The sequence below is a fragment of the Corvus brachyrhynchos genome, unplaced genomic scaffold (genome assembly GCF_000691975.1).
Source record: "Corvus brachyrhynchos isolate BGI_N302 unplaced genomic scaffold, ASM69197v1 scaffold188, whole genome shotgun sequence".
Taxonomy (NCBI): Eukaryota; Metazoa; Chordata; class Aves; order Passeriformes; family Corvidae; genus Corvus; species Corvus brachyrhynchos.
In genome coordinates, this window is record NW_008239647.1 from 1490320 (window position 1) to 1513373 (window position 23054).

Here is a 23054-nt window from a genome sequence, read left to right on the forward strand (position 1 = left end):
AGCCATAGGACTCTAACTCAAGGAAAGGCCTTCTGTCATCCTAACAGATGCTCGGGACTTTGTCAAGTAGTAGCTACACTTTGCCACAGCAGATGCATTTGAACACTCTTGAATGGCAAAAGGAAAAACATGCTCCAGTCATGGGGTGTAAGTGAAAAACTGTGTTGCCAAATAAAAGTATCTAAAGGAAGAAATGTTTTGGAGATTATTAAAGAGATAGTGTAGACTGCATATCTTGTTTAGTATTACATGAATAGAATTAGTTTAATACTAATTATGTCCGGAAAACTCATGGTTAAGATATTCCTGGGTATCATCACAGAATAATGCTGTGACAGTCATTTCAAGGATTGCAACCCACACTTTAGAGAAAAAATGAAATGCATAAAAAATAATTGTAAATAATCTGGTTCTCTAATTTAAAAAACATCCATATTTATAGTAGTTGGAACTGTTCTACTTCTGTTCCCACACAGCTAAACTGGACAGAGAACATACCGGTCTCTGTCGGATATTCCTGGCACAAACATTCCTGGTGTAGTTTTGCTTAATCTAGATCATTTAACAAGAACAAGTGAACTCTGAGAAAGGCCAGGAAAAAATATGGATCAAATATATTTTTCTGTCATATCATTTCCTGCAGACTCAAAGAAAGTAATGTGTGTATCACGCAGACTCTAGGAATCTAAATTTGTATCTAGAAGATTTTAAATTTTGTTATCATATGTCACTGAAACACAAGCTAAAAGTTGTACGTGTGAAAGAATGTGAAAAAGCGAAGTTTTTCTTTTAAAATAACATTTTATTTGACATTAATTGTATTATTAAAGCAAATACTCATTTAAAGTAATATAATGCATATGTCAAAGACTACAAGCAATGAGCTTACTTGGAAAGATTTACTTTAAAACTATGAACAAACAGCCAAGGCAAACTGAATTTACTGAAAGCAGAGAAAAAAAAATCAGTAAGCCAAGACTGCAAAGCAATTTCTACTATAATGACAAGTAGCAACCAAATAAAGAGCAGTAGAAGAATTACACATGTAGTTTGTTACATGTGCCACATATTTCTCTTCTGCCGTAGGAGGAAAAACAGCTTACTTGATGTCACAGAGAAGAGCCACTCCTCTCAGAATCCAGTGGTCTGGAGACTTTGCTGTCTTTAAATAGACCTCTGTAATAAAGTTCAAATCTGTCCTCATGGGCTTCTTATAAAGAGGACACACATAGAGCTTGGGATCCCTAGGTCTGCTTGAATCAACAGCAAACATATGGAGCACAGGCAGCTGGACAAAAAGGATCTTTGGTGTAGACTCAACGAGTATGCTTCTTCGTTTGTCCCAGCCTGCACCTTCCAGGTAGAGCCCATAGATATATACTCCTTCCTGTGTGCAGGGAAAGCAGATACATCACAACATATAAAACATAATAATTGTCTTACACCATTAAAAGTCATGTATGTTTTATAGTAAAAAATATCTGACACTGAATCTCTTCAAACTATTTCATTTTATACTATAATATAATCCTTTTTCAGAAGATAATGCTACTGAAATGGAGGGCAACAAAAGTCGTTCAATAAAGTCTATATACTACAAAGTTTCATGTAAAGTTTACTATAAATTCCAAAAATTAACAGGTGGTACAATGAAAGAGTTCTTTCAATTAAACATTTTTCTAACTGAACAAATTAAAATCTTCATACTTAGTATTTGGCTTCTATGCTGAGCAAAAACATTAAGGTGAAGACAATAGTAACTTTTTCCTCTATCAATCCAAAGTAACTCAATGATGCATGATATAAACTAAATACCAAAATTAATACTGAAACATCTTTGCATGTCATACATACAGAAGGAGATGATGTGATTTCTTCTCTAGTTAGCTTTAGCACATCATTATGTATTGCAACTTTATCTAAAGCCCAGTCTTTATGTGCTCGAGTTGCTTCTTGTTTCATTGCCGTCAGGAACCCTTGAGAAATTAAGCCAGACATTTAGTATTTATCTCACATGATAAAATAAAATCTTGCTCAGTTATTAGCATGGTTCTGCTCTGAACTTATAGACAGATAATCAGAGTTCTGTTGAAAATGAGCATCCTGACTAATGATAGCAAACTTTTCTTTGGGACCAAAATAGGAACAAATGACAAAAGTGGCATAGTGTGCATCACACCAAGAAAAATATTTTTAAATGGCATGTACTTTTCTTTTCTATTAAATTTCTCTGTTAAGAAATACTTGTTCAGGACACTGACTTACAAATTATTGTAAGGCAATCAACTACAGGATCCATGATAAAGGTGTCTTTCAAGAAAGAATTTCAAAGCAAACATTGTGTGAGCTGATATTTGTGTAAAGGCAACTTAGCTAAAAGGTGGGAGTATTTTAAATGAAAGAAGTAGAATGAATTTCATTGATGGAAAACAGAAAACACGTGTCTGAGCATGATAATAAACTAACTGTATAAGTGTGGGGAATGTAGTTAATGCAGTACCTACGAAGAATGAAAAATGCATGTTTTGTTAGGGGGAAAAAAGGCAGTCCTAGATAGAAATGAAGGTAGAGGATGGCATAACTGAGAAGCAAGTTAGGTGATTTTTTGAGTATTGTTTTGAACAGACTTAACAGAGGTTTGAAATAAAAAAGGTTTGTGATGCAGAGAGCTGAATCGTTTAAGCACAGATGACTGAGCAGCAAAGAGGTTTGAATGTGTTATGAAGGAAAAAGCTACAAAACCAGAAACGCTAGTAGCAAATACCTGGTTGTTTCTGTGTCAGAAGATAACAGTGAAGTCACCAAAAACACGGTATCTGCTATTTTATGCTACTAGATGAAGAACTACTTGGAACTGTCATAGAGATTGAGACGAAGAATAGAGAACTGCATACTTAAGAGAGAAGGTCCTGGTGAGCAGTGTTACAAATATAGTGTAATATGAATATACTCACCTCACCCCTACCCACAGCACATATTTTGCACTTAGAAACCTCTCTCTAGCTGCAGGACTACCTTTTATTTTTTTTTTTGGAACACAGAGTTTGGAGCAATAAGTTCAAGACCATCTGTGTCTCAGGTTCGTTGCCTATTAGGCTAGATGTTTTCTTTTGTTGAGACAATGTGGTCCGTCATCTTCTTTTACACCACTGTAGGTGGTGTGCTCTTGAATCACCAGAGATCAATATGCTTTTCAGCTGTGCCACTTAGGATACAAATGGAATGATGTTTTGACTGGCATCCCAATACCATCTTTTAATAATAAATTGGATGTGCTCCAGGCACCTCAACTCTTTCTGAGAGTGACTCTAAAAAAAACTTCTGTGTTAGTACTTTTTACAGTCCTGGCCATAGGAAGGCCAGTAAGAACAAAAGCATCACAAAGCAAAGGTAACTCATATAACATTCAAGAATTTCAGAGGTTAAGCCTAATTAAAACAAAAAACACCTCAAAGCTATCAGACAGAAGTTTCTTAGGAGAATTTTGTACAGGTAGTTGTGGAGGCTAAGGGAGATTCTCCTATGAACACACACCTAATAAGGTAATGGGGTTTTTTACTCATGGAGGTGGTTAAATTTTTTTTTTCTTTCCTCTAAATGATAAAAATATCAATCTATTAACAGATAATGATAGATAATGTTTACTTGTACTTCACAGCACATCTTTGATGAATTTGAAGAAACTATTCATTAAATAACCTGTGAAATGGATATGCCGTGAAAACTCAATGTTGATAATTCTCTGTGAAAGATAACTGCTATAAATTCTGGTACAGTTGCACATTCACAGAATCATAGAACAGTCCATGTTGGAAGTGACATGGGAAGTTCACCTGGCCCAACCTTTCATGGGAAAAGGAGACTAGATGAGATTATCTAGCACTGTCCAATTACATCTTGAAAACCTCCAGAAATGGGGACTCTACCATGTTTCTGATGAGAGTGTTCCAGTGAGTGGTTGCTCTTACTGTACTGTTAAAAGTAATTTTGTTGCTCCTGTAACATCTTTCTCTAGATTAAAGCTCTTCCATACTTGCAACTTACAGTTTGGAATGAGTTACACAGTTTCAAACCACAGAAAAAATAGTATTTTCTTTAAAAGCTGTATCATTATCATTAGGTATACTTTCTTTAGAAGCTGTATAATATCATGCTACAATATGTCAACAAGATAAATTATTTTTTATATTTAAATTTATATTTATTAACTATATGTTTTCCTTCTTGTAATATAAAAACTGTTTTTATGGGTCAGACTAAAAGATCATAGAACCGTAGAATCACATAGAATGGTTTAGGTTGAAAGGGACCAAAAAATCCTCAAGTTCCAACTCCCCTGCCATGGGCAGGGTCACAAAAAAAACCCCCAAACGTAGAATTAGAGAATTCCACTAGACCAGGTCCAATCCAACCTGGCCTTAGACACTGCCAGGAATGGGGCACCCACACGTCTTTGGGCAATCTGTTCCAAAGTCTCAACCCCTCATGGTAAAGAATTTCTTCATTATATCAATTCTAAACCTACCCATTTTCAGTTTAAATCCATCCTCCCTATCACAAATGCTGTTGTGAAAAATCCCTGTCCAGCTCTCTTGTAGCCCCCTCTAAGTACTGGAAGGTGCTATAAAGGTCATCCCCAGAGCCTTTTCCCCCAGGCTGAACAGCCCCAACTCTCTCTTCCTGCCTTCACAAGAGAGGTGCTCCAGCCCACTGATCATCTTCATGCTCCTTCTCTGCACTCACTCCAGCGGATTCCACATCCTTTCTATGGGGGCCCCAGAGCTGGACGCAGCATTCCAGGTGGGCTCTCACCAGAACAGAGCAGAGGGGAAGAATCCCCTCCCTCACCCTGTTGGCCATGCTCTGTCTGATGCAGCCCAGGCTGCAGTTGGCTTTCTGGGCTGTGAGTGCACATTGAACCCATTTGTCATCTTGGCTTCTGTGACACGCTCTGGCTGTATAACCATTACATTATTATTCAATACATTACTACTCAAGTCTTTTCAGTAACCTTACCTTGGGGATTAAAGAATCCAGTTATCCAAAATACCTTTGGTCTCCCTTGGAATATCCAAGTGGATAATTGAGCATTTCTATCCAAAAGCTCAGTAAACCAGAAGCCAAGTGTGGAAGAATCCCAAGATACTCTTCTCCACACTTGAGGGATTCGAGCATCATACATGTTATCAAGTGCGTCTCTTAAATTCTGAAGGAATTAAATAATATTCAAAGTAAATCAATCAATGTAATAGTTTAAAGCACAATATTCCATATGAAGTAAATATACTTTACTTGCCTCACTCATAACAATAGTTCCTTCTATGGCTAATTTCAGATCATTCAAACTGGTGCGGACAACTGTGATCACCTTCTGCATGCGGTCAATTTCTTGACGAAGAAAAATATTCATAGAGTTAAGTGCTCCCATTTTAACTAAACGAGCCTTTACCTAAAATATAAAAGCAGAGAAGGAATTTAGTTAAGTCTAAATTGTTGAAATGCTGTTGTAGTATACAATATCATAACTTTCTGTGTGTTCAGAAAAGTAAGTATTAGATTTTTATATTATTCAACTAACATCCCCTTACAACTGTTGCAGTTTTGTTGTTTGTTTTTTTTTTTTTTGTCTGATACTACCCAATTACTCATGATTCTGCTAGAACAGGACTTCACCCAGAAGGGCCAGGAGACTGCTATCACAAAATGTTGACTGGTTTTTTTCTGTTTTCACAAGTAGCTTTGGAAGTCCAAGCATAGTCTCCATGACATATCTCCATGACCAATTTAGATGTCTTGATTTTAAATAAAAAATCTTCACACCAATTCATGCTGGTAGCAGTAATGTTGTTGGTTGCTTACTTGAATCTACTACTAGCTATATGATCTTTCGTACAATTCAATGTTTCTTTTTTGGAATGTGTAATGTGAAAAGTCTACTGAGAGAACAGTAAGACAAAACTAAGATTAGCTTGCCTCATGAGGGACATAATCTGGAGGAAGTTTCTCTAGCATGTCTTCAGCTGAACGGTAAACGACTGATTCACGAGTTTCTCCAGATCCTCCTCCACTTTCTTTAGGCTGGATGTTGGTGATAGTATCTAAAACATCAGCTGATGTATTTCTTTGGTATCTGAGAGGATGAGAAATATGTTATCAGTTATATAGGATTTTTTAATAGCTAGTGATCACTTTGTAGAACACACAAAAACCAGTGTGTCATCAAGTCAAATCAAAACCCACACAAAACAAGTTTTCCTTTGCATACCACACCAACCGTAACACACTGATCATGAACATTTGGTTTACCATGGTTTTAAAGAATATGGACTTCCCTCTTCCCTGTTATACACTTGCTGTGTTTCTAATTCAGGGATAAGAAGGAGGTCTGCAAGCTGAGATAGTGAGATGGCAGAAAAACCACCTAGGGATCCCGAGGAAAAGGAAGGAAATGGCATATTCCTGATAAGACATTTCAAAGAACTATTTGTTGGGAAGAAGCAACAAAAGTTTTGTAACAAGGAAGAATATTTGCCTCATTTAATTACTTCTTAAAAGTGTTATGCAGAAGCAGGAAAAGGTGGAGATACAACTCTGCAAGCTGCCCCTTTATTAATTAGCAAATTCATTCTGCTTTGAGGTATTTCAGGATTAATAAAGCAGGAAAAGGTGGAGATACACCACTTTGCCCTAAAGGGGCAAGCTGCCCCTTTATTAATTAGCGAATTCATTCTGCTTTGAGGTATTTCAGGATTAATGAAAAGGGCTGCTAGATTTACAGCACTGCCGGTTAAAAACTTCTATTCCATTGTGAAGCATGGGCAATGCTAATGTAAACTTATGTTCTGAGTCAATACAAAAATGTGAATTAAATTTGTTTGGCATTGGATAATGAAAGATAGTAGACCACGTCAGTCCTTCAACACAAGAATTACAGGAGTATTTTTGTTACAGTGCTATCCAGTGGCATAGAGCTATGAGGGGAAATAAGAAAGAAAGCCTGGAGTACTGAAGTGTTGGCAATGCCTACTTTTACCTTATGGAATCAGCTACACAAGGAACATACATAATGAGTGATGTAGGACATGCATTCTTACTGATTCAAAGCACAGTTTTGCATGTCAGTTTTACTTTTCAACTTTCATATGATACCCATCTCCTTCTATTACTTTGTCATGCATAATTATATAAGACATGAAACCAAGGATAGAATGTGCGAACTCCCAAAGCACCTAAAGATGCTTTGGATATGGTATCATAATACTAGAGAATCTAGATACTATAGCATTTCAACAAAATTTTTTTGTGAATGCCATTATAAAGACTATAAATCAGAAAAATAGAAGAAATACTACTGGGAGTTTGCTTCTCAGAGGATATAATTTCTCCTTCTGAAAGTAGGCATGATGGGGGCTTTCAAGGTTTTTCATAACCCTTGACTTTAGACTCAAAACTCTCAAGTGTTTTTTCAATTTATGGCCCCATTAAAAGAATGAAAGATTTATTCAAGACTACGTATAAGCATAAAAGATAAAATTTCTCTTGGACTCATGGCTTCATTGGTAATTTGGATGACATAGTGGTGGTTGTAATCTTTACTTTGTGTCTTGCTGATTTAACAAGTAGTGATAAGAGAGATGTGAACCTTCCTCTTCACACTTTAAGCACCATCCTTACAATACTGCTGCAGACTATTTTATGTAGAAGGTATAGGTTCCCTGATTATTACACCAATTTAATTATAATAAATCTCAGAATTTCGAAAATGGTATTTCTAAATCTAAAAAAAAAAAAATTAAAAAGAAGGCAATATGCAGAGTTTGGGGAAAAGGACAGAAGGACTTTTGAAAAATAACATCAAAGGAACAGAATCAAATGTTAGTGATATTCCTTTCCTCAATGACACAAGCTAGTGCTAGGAATCTTCTGAAGAGGAGAAATTATGTGAATCCTGTATAAGTAACAATTAGTGTTTGAACAAGACTTTTTTGTAAATAAAAATAGAAAAGACAAAAAGATGTATCTTGATCTTTACATTAAAATAATTTTCCAGTGTGGAAGTGAGATTAAAATACTAAGAAGAAATTTCATTCACATACCACTGGGGCATATTCAACATAAAAACCACTCTGCAACAAAATTTTTCTGGGCTTTGGAAAACCTGACTTTCCTTTAGGTTGCAAATAAAATGAAGTATAGATGCAAACAATAACAATAAAAAGATGGCAGAGGTCTGTAAAGGAAGTACCGTGCTCCTGAGAAGAGACTCAGTTGCACATGATGGGTTGACCCTCATCACATGTAGATATCTATGTGTAGATGTCTCCATAACAGGTTTTTGTCTAGACTGCCCAATTCAGCTCGTGTATTTTAGATGTCTGCTTTGTGGTCAGAGAAATTGCACTTTACAAGGATCTATTTTTCTTTACTACTGTTAAGGAAGTCTGGAGTAACCATAAAGGAAGCTACAGAAACATTAAATGAAACTCATTTATAGTGTCAGTGTTGCCTGAAAGTATGTAAGATAAAGCACTCAATACCTATTTATATATTGTTTTTCCCTGAAGCAGTTTTGTGAAGTGAATTGTGTCATAAGAAGAAAAAAGAGAATTAATTTTGTATAGATTTTGATTTACTCCGAAAAGGCGTTATTAAAAGTATTTTCTAAAATGTTTGAAGGGAACAGACTACCATTATTTGATAGCTGGAATCTGTGGCATCAGGGATTTTCTGTACTGGAAGTTAAGAAAAAATGCACGTGACAGAAACATTGCCTCGGCTTTGTGTAGAAAACAGCAATATCTATTGCAGCACAGTGTTCAAAACCCTACATTCACCAGCCTGCAATAGCTTAACAAAAATTCAGCTACATTTAAGGCTTCAGTAGGGAACCATTTGGGAAGGGGGGTTTGGCAGAAGATTGTCAGAATATTTGTTTCCTGCTCAGGTACCTGTTAACTGTGTGGCTTTTTCGGAGACTGTGATTCATACAGCAGGTTGAAATCATTCTCAATGACTTCAGGTGTTAATCCTAAATGAAAGCATTGAAATTCATTGAAGCCTTACAATTGGAACCAACAGATTGAGCTTTTGGCCGAACTGTAAAACTGTCACAGCAAATTAGTGAAAGATAAGATTTTTCTTGTCCTCAGTAACATGGAGAGGTCTTGGCTTTCTCAGGGTTTCAATTCTAGCAGTTAGCCTTCTGCATACCCTGAGATGACTTGATAAGATATTATAGGGAGAATTTGAACAGAACTTTTATACTGTATGGGCTGCTAATCCATCTGGTCTGTGCATCAAAGATGAAATTCAGACACAGTAGCTGTGCATAGTTGCCTAAAACAGACTGTGATAAAGCATGGCAAAAAGCATGAAGCTGTTGAACATTTCCCCCAAACTCTAAAGAAATAGAGGCAAAATATAGGCAAAATCTACCAGAAAGAAAAAAAAAAAAGGCCTAAAGTAGCAAGAATATGCTGAGGTACCAAGTGGAAGAAAAACTGAGCACTAAAGAGAAATCAAAGAGCTGTTCTTACTCACTAAAGCTCCCTGAACACTGTTAGTCTCAAGTTTCCTCCTATAAATTAGCTCTCCTACAAGCCTAACTTTGGATCTAAAGCATGTGTCTCTTCAAGACTTTGTTTAGTTCTCTGTTAAATCTTGGCTCTTCTTTCTTCTTTAATCATTTCTGGAGGGGAGGTCTTGCAAGCATCTGAGAATGACTTGAAACAGAATCTACTCTTAGATTCTCTTCTTCACAAGCATATATTAACAGTGGTATGTGCTAGGCAGAGTTGACAATAAAACTGTGTACTCATCTCACAGCATACTTAGAATACAGGCCTCTTGACACAGCATCAGCCTCTCAATTTTGAGACTGAAAAATTGTGGGAAATTATTGTTTCATCCAAAAATGTTGGAAGACATTAGTTTTCACAGCAACTCTGCATTTGAATAACGTTTGTTTTATTTAAAAGAGCTATGTGAAGAAACAATGAATGTGGAATGTGGACATACTGCATATGAAAATGCAATAATTCATGGCAGAATTATTAAGAACTTCAGTGAAAAAAATATGATTACGTTCATATCCTTTCACAGGGCATATAATATTAGAAGGAAATAAAGGGTGAGCTGTTACACAGATTATTTGGAATGAAAGAGTGAATTGAGTCAAAGGTAAAATTTTAGATGGAACTTGTACTTGGTGCAGTTGAAAAGCCTCTTTTAAATAATGGGAATGGCAGGACTGATGGCAACATAAGTTTGTAGTTGCATCCAAAGGCATGCTTGTAAACCAAATGACAATCCAGAGAATCATTTAACAGCTAGGCACAGAAAAATAAACTGCTTGAAACAGAAGGCAAATACTAGAAACTTTCTCTAGTTGAACTGTATAGAACCACCTATCACATGCTCATATAAAAGTTTCATAATGCTTTCAACTAAAAGAAGTAAAATCATGAGGAGTAAGTAATGAGTTCCAACTGCCTTAAAAGGACGTTAAATGTAGCTGAAGATAACTGCATTTATAACAATGTACATACACAGAAAGTGTTCCACTTCAGCAGTGAAATTCACATGAATCCTAGGTTTCCTATGAAAAATATACTTAAACATTTGATAGGGATTTGTTTCCAAATGCTAAAAGAAACATTCTCTGTTTTCAATATGTTGGGACCTACTTACGTAATATCAGCATTGGGATGGAGACCGAACACCTCTGGGCTGTCCATGGCAGGGAGTAACTGGATGTAGTCGAAGTACTGTTCCAGGGTTTTGCAAACTGGAATTTTATACCCAGTGTAAAAGCAGAAAGCGCTGTCAAACATATTTTCATTAAACCATACCTGTGAAAAATCCATGGGGAAAAAAAAGGCCAGCAATTATTTTGCTACTTAGAGGGCTTTTTAATCTCATTTTTACTCTTGGAGAATTAGGGTTCTTGTTTCAGATACTACATCTAATTTTAATTTAATACAACAGTAAATCATTAAGAATTACGTCTACTAAGTTTGACTTCCAGCTAAGTCTTTTTAAGCTTCTGCTCCTCACCAAAGAGGAACCAAGGGGAAGAAGCTCACTGCCAAAGAATGATGTTTTGAAAAATATATTTTACTTTGAAAAGTTTTGTAAACTGGTGAAGTGCATATTCAGCAGAAAGAAGGCCTTCTGATTTCTGTATTGCAGCTGCCAATAAAAATGACAAATAACTGTATTTACAAAGTCTCCTACCCTTGCAAAGCAATTAAGAAGACGCTTATCATAGTCATCTGTGACTCGGCCTCCATACTGTACTTCTCCAATCATGTAGCGTACTGTGTTCCACGATATCCCCTGGATACAAGTAAAGTAAATGAAAGACTATAGTTATATTATATGTAAGAAGAAGATGGTAATTTCAATATAATCTGAAGCTCATAATATTCTGAAATGTAAACAGAAAAAATCATATAACAATAATACTTTATTTCTAATGTATTTACTGAGCTCAACTCTGTAATTTTATAGAAGAGCTGGGCTTGATCCTGCTATTATAATATAGAATCACAGGATCATTTAGGTTGGAAAAGACCTTTAAGATCATGAAGTCCAATCTTTGACCAAACACCAATTTAGACCGTGGCACTTAGAGCCATGTCCAGCTGTTTCTTGAACACCTACAGGCACAGTGACTCCACAGCCTTCCTGGGCTGTCCATTCCAATGCTTGACAACCCTTTCCTCCTGATGTCCAACCTAAACCTCCACTGGTGCAGCCTGAGGCTGTGTCCTCTTGTCCCATCACTGGTTGCCTGGGAGAAGAGGCCTATCCCCACCTGGCTACAGCCTCCTTTCAGAGAGTTGTAGAGAGCGATAAGGTCATCCCTGAACCTTCTCTTCTCCAGGCTAAACACCCCCAGCTCCCTCAGCCAGTCCTCATAGGACTTGCTCTCTAGAAGCAATATCTCATTATATATACAATATAATATGTACATATATAATATATTTCATTATTACTTGTTTGACCTGAAATCACTCACAGCTGCTATTGCCTCTCTTCTTACTCCCCATTCCACTCTCCCCACCCCACCCCTTCTCCCTGTTTCTCATCTTTCTCTCTTGGCTGAGTGCTGCTTCATAAGGAATGGCTACTTCCTGCTAGGTAGTAGAAGACCAAATGGTAGCTGTAGAGGAGTCTGATTGGCTCTGTGAAACTCGTTAAATATTTTATCTCCCTTTCCAAAACAGGTAACATACAGACTTATGAATTTTAGATATAGTAGTGAAAAAGAAAAACAAATTTTAAGGTTCTTAAAAACTGTGTATTTTTACATGCGTAACAGCACATAAAATATTTCAGCTTGATTTTCTTGCAGAGAACCTCAACCTTTGATCATTGGAAGTGGCACTAAATGAATAGCAATGAGTAAATTATGATAAATAGTAACATGAGGAAAAAAAAATGCTGCTGCCATCCAAAGCATTTAAATGTACTGTATACAGATTTCAGTATTCACCTTCTTGATGTCAATCCTTTTTAGGTGATTTTGTATAAACTGAACACTGGCTGTAAAGTCTGCTGAGTTAAATTCATAGGGAATATTCCAACCCAAAGGTCCAAACTTGCGTCGCTCCTTAAGAATAAAATTAAAACCAAGTATATTTATGAAATAACTTTTTTCTGTAATAAATTTCAATAATAACAATACCAGTGGAGTAAAGAACGGAACTAGAGAAGAAAGGTAGCCTAGGAAATGGCTGTGTGCCTCATACACATCAATAATACAGCTAAGTTATACTGTGAGGGATAAATATTTATAGAAAAAGCAACAAAATCATTTATTAGTAACTTTACTAATCAATTCACAAGTCACAGGTTTTCAATGCCTCACTTCTGTGTGGATAATGAGATTTTTGTACTAATTAATTAATTAATTTAGAATTGCACAGTTTTTCATTTCTTTTTACATATACTGTCGACTAATGATAGTTTCAAATTTTCAAATGCCTATATTTATGATCCATTTTCCAATGGGTTCTATGTTGCCACTTTCATCTTATTGTTTCAATATATTTTTTTTAATGTACATTTTTCAAAATTCACAACTTTATTTTAAGGTTGCTACCATTATATTATTCAAATTTATTATTGCATACCTATTTGGAAATAAAGTGATAACAGTTGTAGTAACAGAAAAATAGTTAACTATGAAAGTAAATGAATATATATTCTGTAGCCCAAACACTTCAAACATCCAGCACTATTAGATTTCTCACAAACTTGTTAATGCCACCTCAGTTAAATTGCTCAATGATTTTTTTTTTCAGAATGTAGCACAAATTAATTCAAGAAGTTAAGAACTAAGTTGCTGAATAGTGCCGACATTTATCAAATGCATAAATTACAATCTAAATTCAACTAAATGACATAAATATAACAAATTTATCAGATTTTATATTACCAGGTCAGCAATGACTGACAGTCTTTGACACCTGAAGTAACATTTAGGCACCCTAGCTACAATATTTAAAAAGAACTAGAATTGAAAAAAATCCCCACCTTTTATTTTTCAAAATCAATTATTGTCTATAAGCAGATGAGACAGAATTAAACAATAATACCATACAGAAAGGTGTAATGGTTTCCTGCCAGGTTTTTTTAATTGCTTCTTAAGCTATATTTATCATAATGATCTTGTCACCAAAGGATATTAAGAATTGGTCAGTTTAAAGGCAGGACAATGTATATATTGCTTGTTGGTTGGCAATTCATAAATAAAATTTCTTAGTAGATGAATAGCTGTAATAGTTTTTAAAAATACTGACGGGTTGAATAAGCATAGATCATCTAGTTCCACAAGAACAGTATAATCCTGAGGCAATACACAGAACAACTTTTTCACTGTTTAAAAAGGGTAGGAGAAGGAAAATAATGCAGAATGCTGTATCTTAACAGGGAACATCAACAAATTGTCCTTCTCTCACCAACTGCCTACACCAAAAATACAAGCTGCTCAGTAGAACCTAAGGCTTAAGCACTGTTTTATAATTATTTTGAACTCCTTGGTGAAAAGAAGGTGCAGTCAGAGAGCTCAAATTATTAGCATCTATTGTGATCTCAAAACTTATTTATCTTTAAGTACAAAGTATAGATATCATCGTTCTCATGATGGAATTAATGTAGAAAACACATTGAAACAGATAAGAATTTTATTTAATTTTGGCCATCTAGAAAATAGCTACTCCAGGTTGGTCATCTGGATTGCTTTTAAAATCAATGGGCAGAAAGAGTGACATATATCTCTAGAAAAATATTCACTCTTAGATAAAAACAGCTGTGACAGATAAGCTGTTTTTCTGTTTCAGCAGGCTTATCTATTTCTATTGACCACAGAGAGAAATTTTTCCCTTATACCCAATGACTAACTTTCAATCAGCTGAAGTTAGATAAGAAAAAATGCCCATCATATGTAAATTGTTTAAAAGCTATTTTAAAAAAAAGATATAATAATGAACCTTGAAATATAGATTATAGAAATTAAAGCTTTAGTCCTGCAGCGTGACGCTATGATAAATATCAGAATGTGTTTGTGCAGGAACCTGTATTAAAGTGACTACATATATTACAACACTATTTGCCTTTTTAGAAATACCTGAACAGTAGAATGCAGAAAAAAAAACTACAGTGTAAAGCAAAGGTTTCCACATAGGCAGGTTGCTAACATTTAAGAGATCCTGACTAATTCCAGAAAACGTTCTTTTCAGTCCAGCACGTATACCTTGTGGAGGTTCATTTGTGAACTTTATAGCAATCTGTCACAAGAAAAACATAGAGGAATTGGATTTGTTTACTGAAACAAAAAATAGCAACATATGAAAATGTCACAACTATTAGTTATAAATAAAATGTAAATAACTGAAGACTTGTAGAAATAAAGTTGATATGCACTTAAACTGCATAAAAGGAGTACACAAAATCATAGACTGGTTTGAGTTGGAAAGGACCTTTTAAAGGCGATCTAGTTGAATCCCCCTGCAACGATCACTGACATCTTCAAATAGATCAGGGTGCTCAGAGTCCTGTCCAACTTGACCTTGAATCTTTCCAGGGATGGAGCATTCACCACCTTTCTGGGTGCCACCTGTTCCAGTGCCTCACCACCCTCATTGTAAAAAACTTATTTCTTGTATCTAATCCAAATAAACCTTCTTCAGTTTAAAACCAGAACCCCTTGCCCTGTTGCAGCAGGCCATACTAAAATGTCTGTCCTCATCTTTCCTATGGGCCCCTTCAAGTACTGCGAGGCTGCAATAAGGTCTTCCCAAAGCCTTCTCTTCTGCAGTCATACCAGATTAGGCCACGAAGGGTTTTGAACATAGACCTTTAATTTCTGTTGGTTAAAACCATCACTGACACTTGGCCATGGATCTAAAAATTTTCATCAATGACGTAGAAGTAGTCACCATGCTTTTCAGAAGGCATATGCTTTTATATCCCTGGTTCAATGACTGAATGATGGAAGAGAAGCATCCAGTATAAATGACAAGATAAGTGTTGTATTGCTGTTTCCAGAATTTCAGAGTAGATACAAAGAAATCTCACTTCTCCTTAGGTCATATCTTTGTGATCACAGTGGCTACTCTGGACTCTGTGCCTGTCTACAGCAGCAAATTGGATTCACCAGAGAATATTCCTGAGCACTCTGGGTCAGCAGGCCTTGAGTCCACATTGGTGGTAGTAAATTGCCACAGCCCCTTAGAATTCAGCCCCCTAATTTCATGCCAACTGCCTAATGGGAAGAGTGGCTACACAATTTGAATTTTCAAACCATACCTGCAAATTATTTGGAGAAGTGCTAGTTAGCACATGTTTGCACATCAGAGAATGTTGTAAGTACTTATCCCTATGGGCTATTGCATTCCAGTGCTGAATAATGCTCATGGGACAATTTATAAGTTCAGACACAGACTGGCCTTACCAGAATCTCTGTTCCTTGAGATAATTGCAAATGCTGGAGGAACCCAAATAAAAATAAAGGGGTTTTTTCTCTCCAACTGTAAGTAATTGTCTGTCTGGCTTGGGTGACATGGTAGCACGCAGAGAAAGGAGAGTAAATGCCAGACAGCCCATGGACACACTGTCTTGTGTTCCTGTTACTGTTGGACTGAATTGGAACACTGGAAAATCAGCGTTTCCACTTTTCAAAGGTTATCCTGTTCAGTTTTTGATGAACATTCTATATTTAAAAAAGCAAAGCAAATTGTTCTCTTTTCTACTGAGAAGGGGCTTTCGTTTGTCAATTATTCATGTTCTGGAATCCCTGAATATGTTAACATTTTAACAGGTAATGTGACACTATAGAGTGGGAAATCACATGGGAAATATTTGTGATAAATGCAGTGAAGATTCGTCTAGCAATCCTCTGAGTTCTCTTGTCTCACTTTTAGCAAACTGTGTGTCTATATACCTCACTATTCATAAACACCTTGTAGATGCAGGATGACTTCATTTTCTGTTGAGAGAATATAAGAGTCCATACAGCTAGCTTTCCATACAAAGACCATGGTGATGGATGATTCTCAGTTCTGAAGGTTGTCTCTAGATTCTTTCAAGACAGGAGTCCTTCCCCCCTTCACATGCTAGATGTCAGGTGAGGTATCTTTTTATTCAGAGAGAATGAGAACCAATAAGGAGACCTTCACTGATTTTTAGAGGAAAGGGAACACAGAATTGTCAGCACACAGCTATTACAGTAGATACTAAGTAGCATTATGACTCACTGCGGGAGTGCTGCGAACCATCATCAGTGACTTAAGTGCACTTCCTAAGAGTGTAGGCAATTTTCCTGGTCTTAAAAAAAAGTGTATCCTTGAGACCTATAGAACAACCATTTATAGTTTATGCAAAGAAATCGGGTAGATGATGTTCTCTGAGATGTGCTATCCATGTGTTTTCTGTCCCATTTATACTTCATTTATTTATTACAGGGGAATTCGGAATCTTTCTCTGGAAGAGCTTTTGTGGGCATTAATCGGTTCACAAGGCATCTAGTTGGGCAAAAAGGGATACAAGTAAAACCAAACAGTTCTTATTGAAGTGTTTCTGTGTACAGAATTAGTGTGAACTCACACAAACATAATGCATCATCAAGAACTTCCAGTTACTGGTAAGTAACCTTCCTGTTTGAAGTGATATTTACATTGTAAGGCAAGTCCATTTTTTTTCTTGGGTTTTGGGGTTTTTCCCTCCATTTACATGATTAATTTGAATAATTTTCATTAAGTACCTGAATCAAATATTGGAACAAACCTGTAACAGTGTAATTGGGAATTTAGGATGTTGTTCAGTAGTTATCCAAACTCGAAATGTGTCATTCTGGATCTCAGCAGTAAGAATTGTCTCCAGTAGTTCATCCATGAAATCCAGTCCGAGGTGACAGTTCTGAAGTAACACCCAGCCTCCCTACATAAGGATATCAACTATTATCATATGAAATTTAGAACAAGTTGTTCTTAATGCTAAAGCCAACTTTCTGTATTAGAATCAAATTTGGTTTTCCATGTAATTTTTTTTAACTTTTGTTCTGATCCTGAATATATATTCTCATTTGATATTATAGGATATTGGCGCAGATAATGCAAATAAACATGAGTTAGTGAAAAAGTTATTTCCACATTCTCTTGTTCTCAATGAAAATAACATGAAAATAACATAACCAGACTCAATATTGTAAGTAAAGTATCAGTGCTATCTAGTGGCAAAAAGTAGTTCCTGTATTACTCTCCCAGCAAAACACCAGTAATAAGCAATCCTATCATCAGATCCAAAAGAATGTGAGCGGAAAAGTAACAGCTGAAATTTAAGGAATACGTATTTTTAAAAACTGATTTGTTAATTACATAATCTAAAGTAAGTGTAAAGAGGTGGTAATAAGACTCTAAAAGTTTTTTAACTCCAATTAGTTTATCTGCAATAAAGGCATTTGCATGAAATTCAACCTCCACTTATTTTGATCTTATTCATCTCTCAAATTGCATGAAAGCTCTCGTTTGATTATTGTCTCTCTAAACTTCTGCTTGTGAATTTAAATTCAATCAGCTTTTGTAGCATCACTGTAGAAGCCTGATGAATTAGAAGCCTGATATTAAAATAGGACATTATTTAATCAGTTCTAAACAGTGATGGACAGTGGATTTCATTACAGCTTGTAATTTCATTTCAGCAATTCTGTTTTAGCTCATTTAAAAAGAAATCAGTAACTGTTAGTGAAAAGATATAACTGAAATATTTATGGTGACTGGATGCATATTAAAAACACGATTAAATGAATGGGTTTTTTTCCTTCTTTTCTGGGGAACAACTTTTTTGAGAGAGATTTTTAATCAATTTTGTACATTTCCAAATGAATTAGACTTAGTTTTTGAAAATTATCTTCCTGTAACACAGCACAGCAGTTTTAATCATATTATATACTCCTGGCCAGAGGTAAAAAAAACCCAAATAAGTATTTGTCTTCATATTCACTAATTCTGTTTTGTAGTTTCAAATCTGACGTTTACATGTTCCTCCCTTCACAAAACGTGTGCAGCACTAAGGCATGCAGTTGAGAAATTGTTACTAGTAGCTCTGCTGAAGTGCTTCCAATTAAGGGCAAAAGAAAGGAAGGGATGCTCCAGTTTTCACCATTGCAATGAACAGGGAGTTGATAGTGACCATTCTAGACATACAAACAAAGAAATACCAGATGTGTGTGTGCATTTGCACCTAATAAAATTTGTCATTTGCTATAAAGAGATTTCTTTCTTTTCTTTTTCCAAAGTGGTGTACATCTGTACTCCAATACTCACATTCTGCTCTCTATTAGCAGAGATATTCGAGCCCTCCAAAACACAGGTATATGACTGATTCCCCATATTTTGAGTTCACAGGCAACTAAGGCTGTATGTCTTCAATTGCAAGACTGTCCACAACTCCTTGAAGTGTCCAGCTGAGCAGAAGGTACCACCTTTGCACTGTAACTTTTACATTGTATTTGGGGTTTTGATTACTATCTATAGCTACTACTTAGGTTTTTCATGTTTTTACTGTTGGGGAATATCATCTGCCATAACAAAATACACTACAACATTTAAAGAAAAATTCTTGTATATTGTTTAGAAATTCTTAGACATGCTTGGGACACAACCCAAAGGACTGACAATTAAAGCAGTGATGAAGAGACACCAAGTGCTGGTGAGTAAGAGGTCCTGTCACTAGCAGAATTGTAAGGAAAATGTGAAACAGTATTGGGAGCAAGCACATCCTTCTGTATCTACAACTTTAAGCTATGTGTGCACTCACCATTTTATCTAGTAGAAGATATGAATCATCTAGGCATCTCTTAAAGGAGAGGAGATAAAGAAGAAATTCCAATAAAGAGGTGGGATCTGCATGACAGATCCAGGACCCAATGTCCTTTTACCCTTGATTAACAGTACAGTGGTAAGTCAGGAATGTGCTGCTTTTGGAAAACTGCTCAGTAGCACTGCTGCCAGAAGTATTGACTTGGACTCCACATGTATATCCCACAGGGGAATGTTTTTAAACTCAGGCATTCAAAAAGACATGTTCAGCCTGAGATATGCCTGATAGCAGGATGAAAATGCAAAATATTATAGACTGCATGCTAAAGAGGTGTAAAAGGACACCCAAACAGACAATCAACTTATATCGCAATGTTTTTCTCCCACCTGCTCCATCGACACCTCTATGAGTTTGCGTGCATGAACCTCTTGTCCTTGGCCCATAGAGATGGTCCTACATTCTATAACATATTTGAAAATTTAAGATTAATGAACTTACATTATTGAGAAAAAGTAAGAATTTCAATTCAGTCCAAAAAGCAGTGATATAAATACAGCGCAATGAAATAAATCTAATGCAAAAGTATATACTTACAAAAGCAGAATCTCTTCACCATCATATTATGCTACTATGTATAAATTTTCTAAACACTGACATTTTGTGTAACAACATTGAAATACAAATACACAATACTTACAGATGTTAAACACTGACTGTCACGACTGTGAATGTGAATTTGTGCCAAATTTTAACAATGCCAGAGCATTTGAAATATGAACAGAGATTTTTCTCAAAGTGTACTTAAACACAATGCAAAGATGTAAAACTGCACTTATGAACATACTAATGTGACTAATGTCAAGAATATATGTATCTACTCTCAACACAATCTGTATTCACACTTTTTCAAAACTTCCATATAACGTGGAACTGAAGTCCAGAATATACATAGATCTTGAAGCTATTTTCTGTAACGAAGTAATCTTCTAAACACATTACTGATTTTTACATTACCTGCAGTTAAAACAAGAAAACATTATTGTCACCATAACAGAATTTAAAAACAAGAATTGTTTTACAAGGATTTAAAAAGTTATCATCACTGGGAAGGATGATAACAATTTATTAAAAAAAAGACCTGAATTACTGTCCAACTTCATACAGAATGGTTCTTGGCATACTGTCTTCTATTTAAAATATTATTTTATCTCTAAGATGATGTTTCAGGAAAAAAAGAATTTAAGAAATACTTCTCAGAAAAAAATATCTCTGAAATTACTTACACTGCCCCTCTGTATCTTAACATATGACAATGAATAATTACTTTCATACCCAAATTAAGCTTCCTGGACAAGGAATCAATCTGGTCAGTTGGGTCTGATCCCATAGACAAGAAACAGATGAGAGGTGTTCGCATGTCACTTTCTTCCCAAGTTTTTCTTAAATTCAAAATAACTGGCTCTGTATATTTCTCATGCAAGGAACTTGCAATATATTTCCTGGCTTGGGAAAGCGTTCGGTCTGGACACCAGGACCTAGAAATTAAAATACACACAAAGATATAAATTCACTGCCTCTTCCTCCAAGATCAGACTTAAATTAGAATTTCTGTTTTTATCAAATAGAGGGATTTTTATTTAATCATAATACATATATATATGTATACATACACAGACATTTATATATATGCTTGTAGGTTTGTCTGTACAGATATAACAGGCAGAGCTGATGGTCATCCCTCTACTTATGACTGTTTGATACTTTCCAGTTGCTTGCAATTTTGCCTTAACTGTTTGCATTGGAATCTTCTGTTCTAGGCATCTTTATTAGGTTGGGACATTCTTCATTTTAAACACAACTTTTGTATTTGAGAACACAAAGACGGAAATGTAAGATGGTTTTTGCCCTTTAGTAAAACTCTGCAGATGATTCATTGGGTCTGTTACTCTTTTAGAGTACAAACCCAACTCTTTTGCACTGGATTGCATTTGTGTTGGTGATGAGTATTTTTACCACAGAAAAACAAACAAACAACTACTTCTGGATAAAATTTATTACTTTGAAAATCTTCAATTTTTGAAGATTATTTAAATGCTTAGGACTTAGATGCTCCCCTCCCTCTTAGGGTGTAGAGCATTTAACAATGTGGTATTTCCATCAGATTCTAGCTTTTTTTACTGCACAGGTTGAATCTGCTCCAAAGACAAATCACGGTCTAGTAAAATAATATTGCTGGGTTTTTTCATAGTATCTCTGATTTATTTGTTACAGCAGTTGGAAAGTATACAATGAAAGGAGGAAGATATGATCTCATGCATAAGGCAGATGAATGCTTCTTTGGGGAAATCCATTTAATCCCAAGATCTCAGAGATCTTATATGATGCAAAAGATATAATTTATAGCACACTTTTCACATGGGGTTTTGAATACCTGTTTTGCATTTTCAGAATCTCTCTTATTTTAGAAATTTTTTTTAATACTTGTTTAAAGCTATTCAAAATAGTTAATTGTAAAAGAAATTTTAAAAAATTGAAAACTATCTGGTCTATTCTAATTTTTCATGGGCTTCTCAAAGAAGGATGCAATATGGTTCCCAGTTTCCATTTGTCATGATGTAAAAGCAAAGCTTTAAAAAATATTTTCTATAAATACCTTTAGATGGCAGAGGATAGCTCTGAAGTAAGTGAATAAAAACACATTTCATGTGAGTGAATTGATATTTAATGTCACCCAGAGATAACTAAAATTACACAATTATGCTAATAGCATATTGATAGGTTGAGACACGTCATGTTGAAACTGTGTAATTTCCCAAAATTTCTGAAGATGCTCACCTGATGAGTAAAAGCTTGCGAAAGGTGTCGAGTGAATCACTGTATCCATTAGGTATAATTTCTTCCTCAGGGGCATCTTTATCAAACCAGTTTTTCCATTGCTTATCACTTCCAGCTATCTAAATTTATTACATTTACACACAGATAAATATATTCCAGCTGCAGTAAAATCCCCTTGCAAATGGAGCTTTTGATGAGAGGCTGTTATTATATTAGGGTATATTACAAGTAACATTGCCTATAGCATTTAAGACATATGCCATATGAATCGCTATTAAAATATTACAAAAAATATTAATTCAGTTGTTGCAATTAGTGTTAAGATGCAGGCTCTCAAGCCAGTTAGCTATCTATGCATTCCCCTCCCAAACACATACGGCTACTTAAGAAAAATCAGTAATTAGCAGAAGGATTCTATACTACAAGAGGAACATACTGTGAGTGATTAATTAATTCCTTTTGATCACAGAGTATGAAGAGGACCAGAAAAATCTCTCCAAATACAGTCTAGCCAGACAATGAATCACAAACTGAAAGTATAAGATTCTAGTAAGCCTTTGGCTTGAGAAAGAATAAATCTGACCACAAATATGATCACAATTTTAGGCACCTCTTAGAACCCATGACCTAATAGGACAAGGAACACCAGTGGACAGAACATAGTGAAAATGCAATTGAGCCTTTAATGCCATGACTGAGAAGGGTCAGCTACTGCAATATTCTCAGATCACTGGGAACAGAACAAGGAATGCACTGATAAAGGTTTAAAGCAGAAGATGTCTATGTTAAACTAGGCATCTGAGACTTATTTTTTTAGAGGAAAAAAAAATTTAAACTAGCAAGAAAAAAAGAAAAGCACAGGAAACATCTTGAGAACTGGGCATATAATTCTC

The 23054-nt window shown here is 35.5% G+C and overlaps 1 protein-coding gene across 1 annotated transcript in view; it reads right to left on the bottom strand.

Moving 5' to 3' along the window:
* Nucleotides 1-789: 789 nt before the first annotated feature.
* DNAH8 (dynein axonemal heavy chain 8) overlaps nucleotides 790-23054 on the bottom strand; it is a 120565-nt gene continuing 98300 nt past the window's right edge. The window contains 14 exon segments of the mRNA XM_017742332.1: nucleotides 790-1387; nucleotides 1855-1976; nucleotides 5017-5206; nucleotides 5297-5449; nucleotides 5974-6130; nucleotides 10690-10850; nucleotides 11236-11337; nucleotides 12500-12616; nucleotides 14636-14656; nucleotides 14658-14795; nucleotides 17293-17445; nucleotides 19713-19786; nucleotides 20659-20861; nucleotides 22162-22280. Of these exon segments, the coding sequence (XP_017597821.1) occupies nucleotides 1100-1387; nucleotides 1855-1976; nucleotides 5017-5206; nucleotides 5297-5449; nucleotides 5974-6130; nucleotides 10690-10850; nucleotides 11236-11337; nucleotides 12500-12616; nucleotides 14636-14656; nucleotides 14658-14795; nucleotides 17293-17445; nucleotides 19713-19786; nucleotides 20659-20861; nucleotides 22162-22280 (1998 nt within the window). The 3' untranslated portion in view covers nucleotides 790-1099.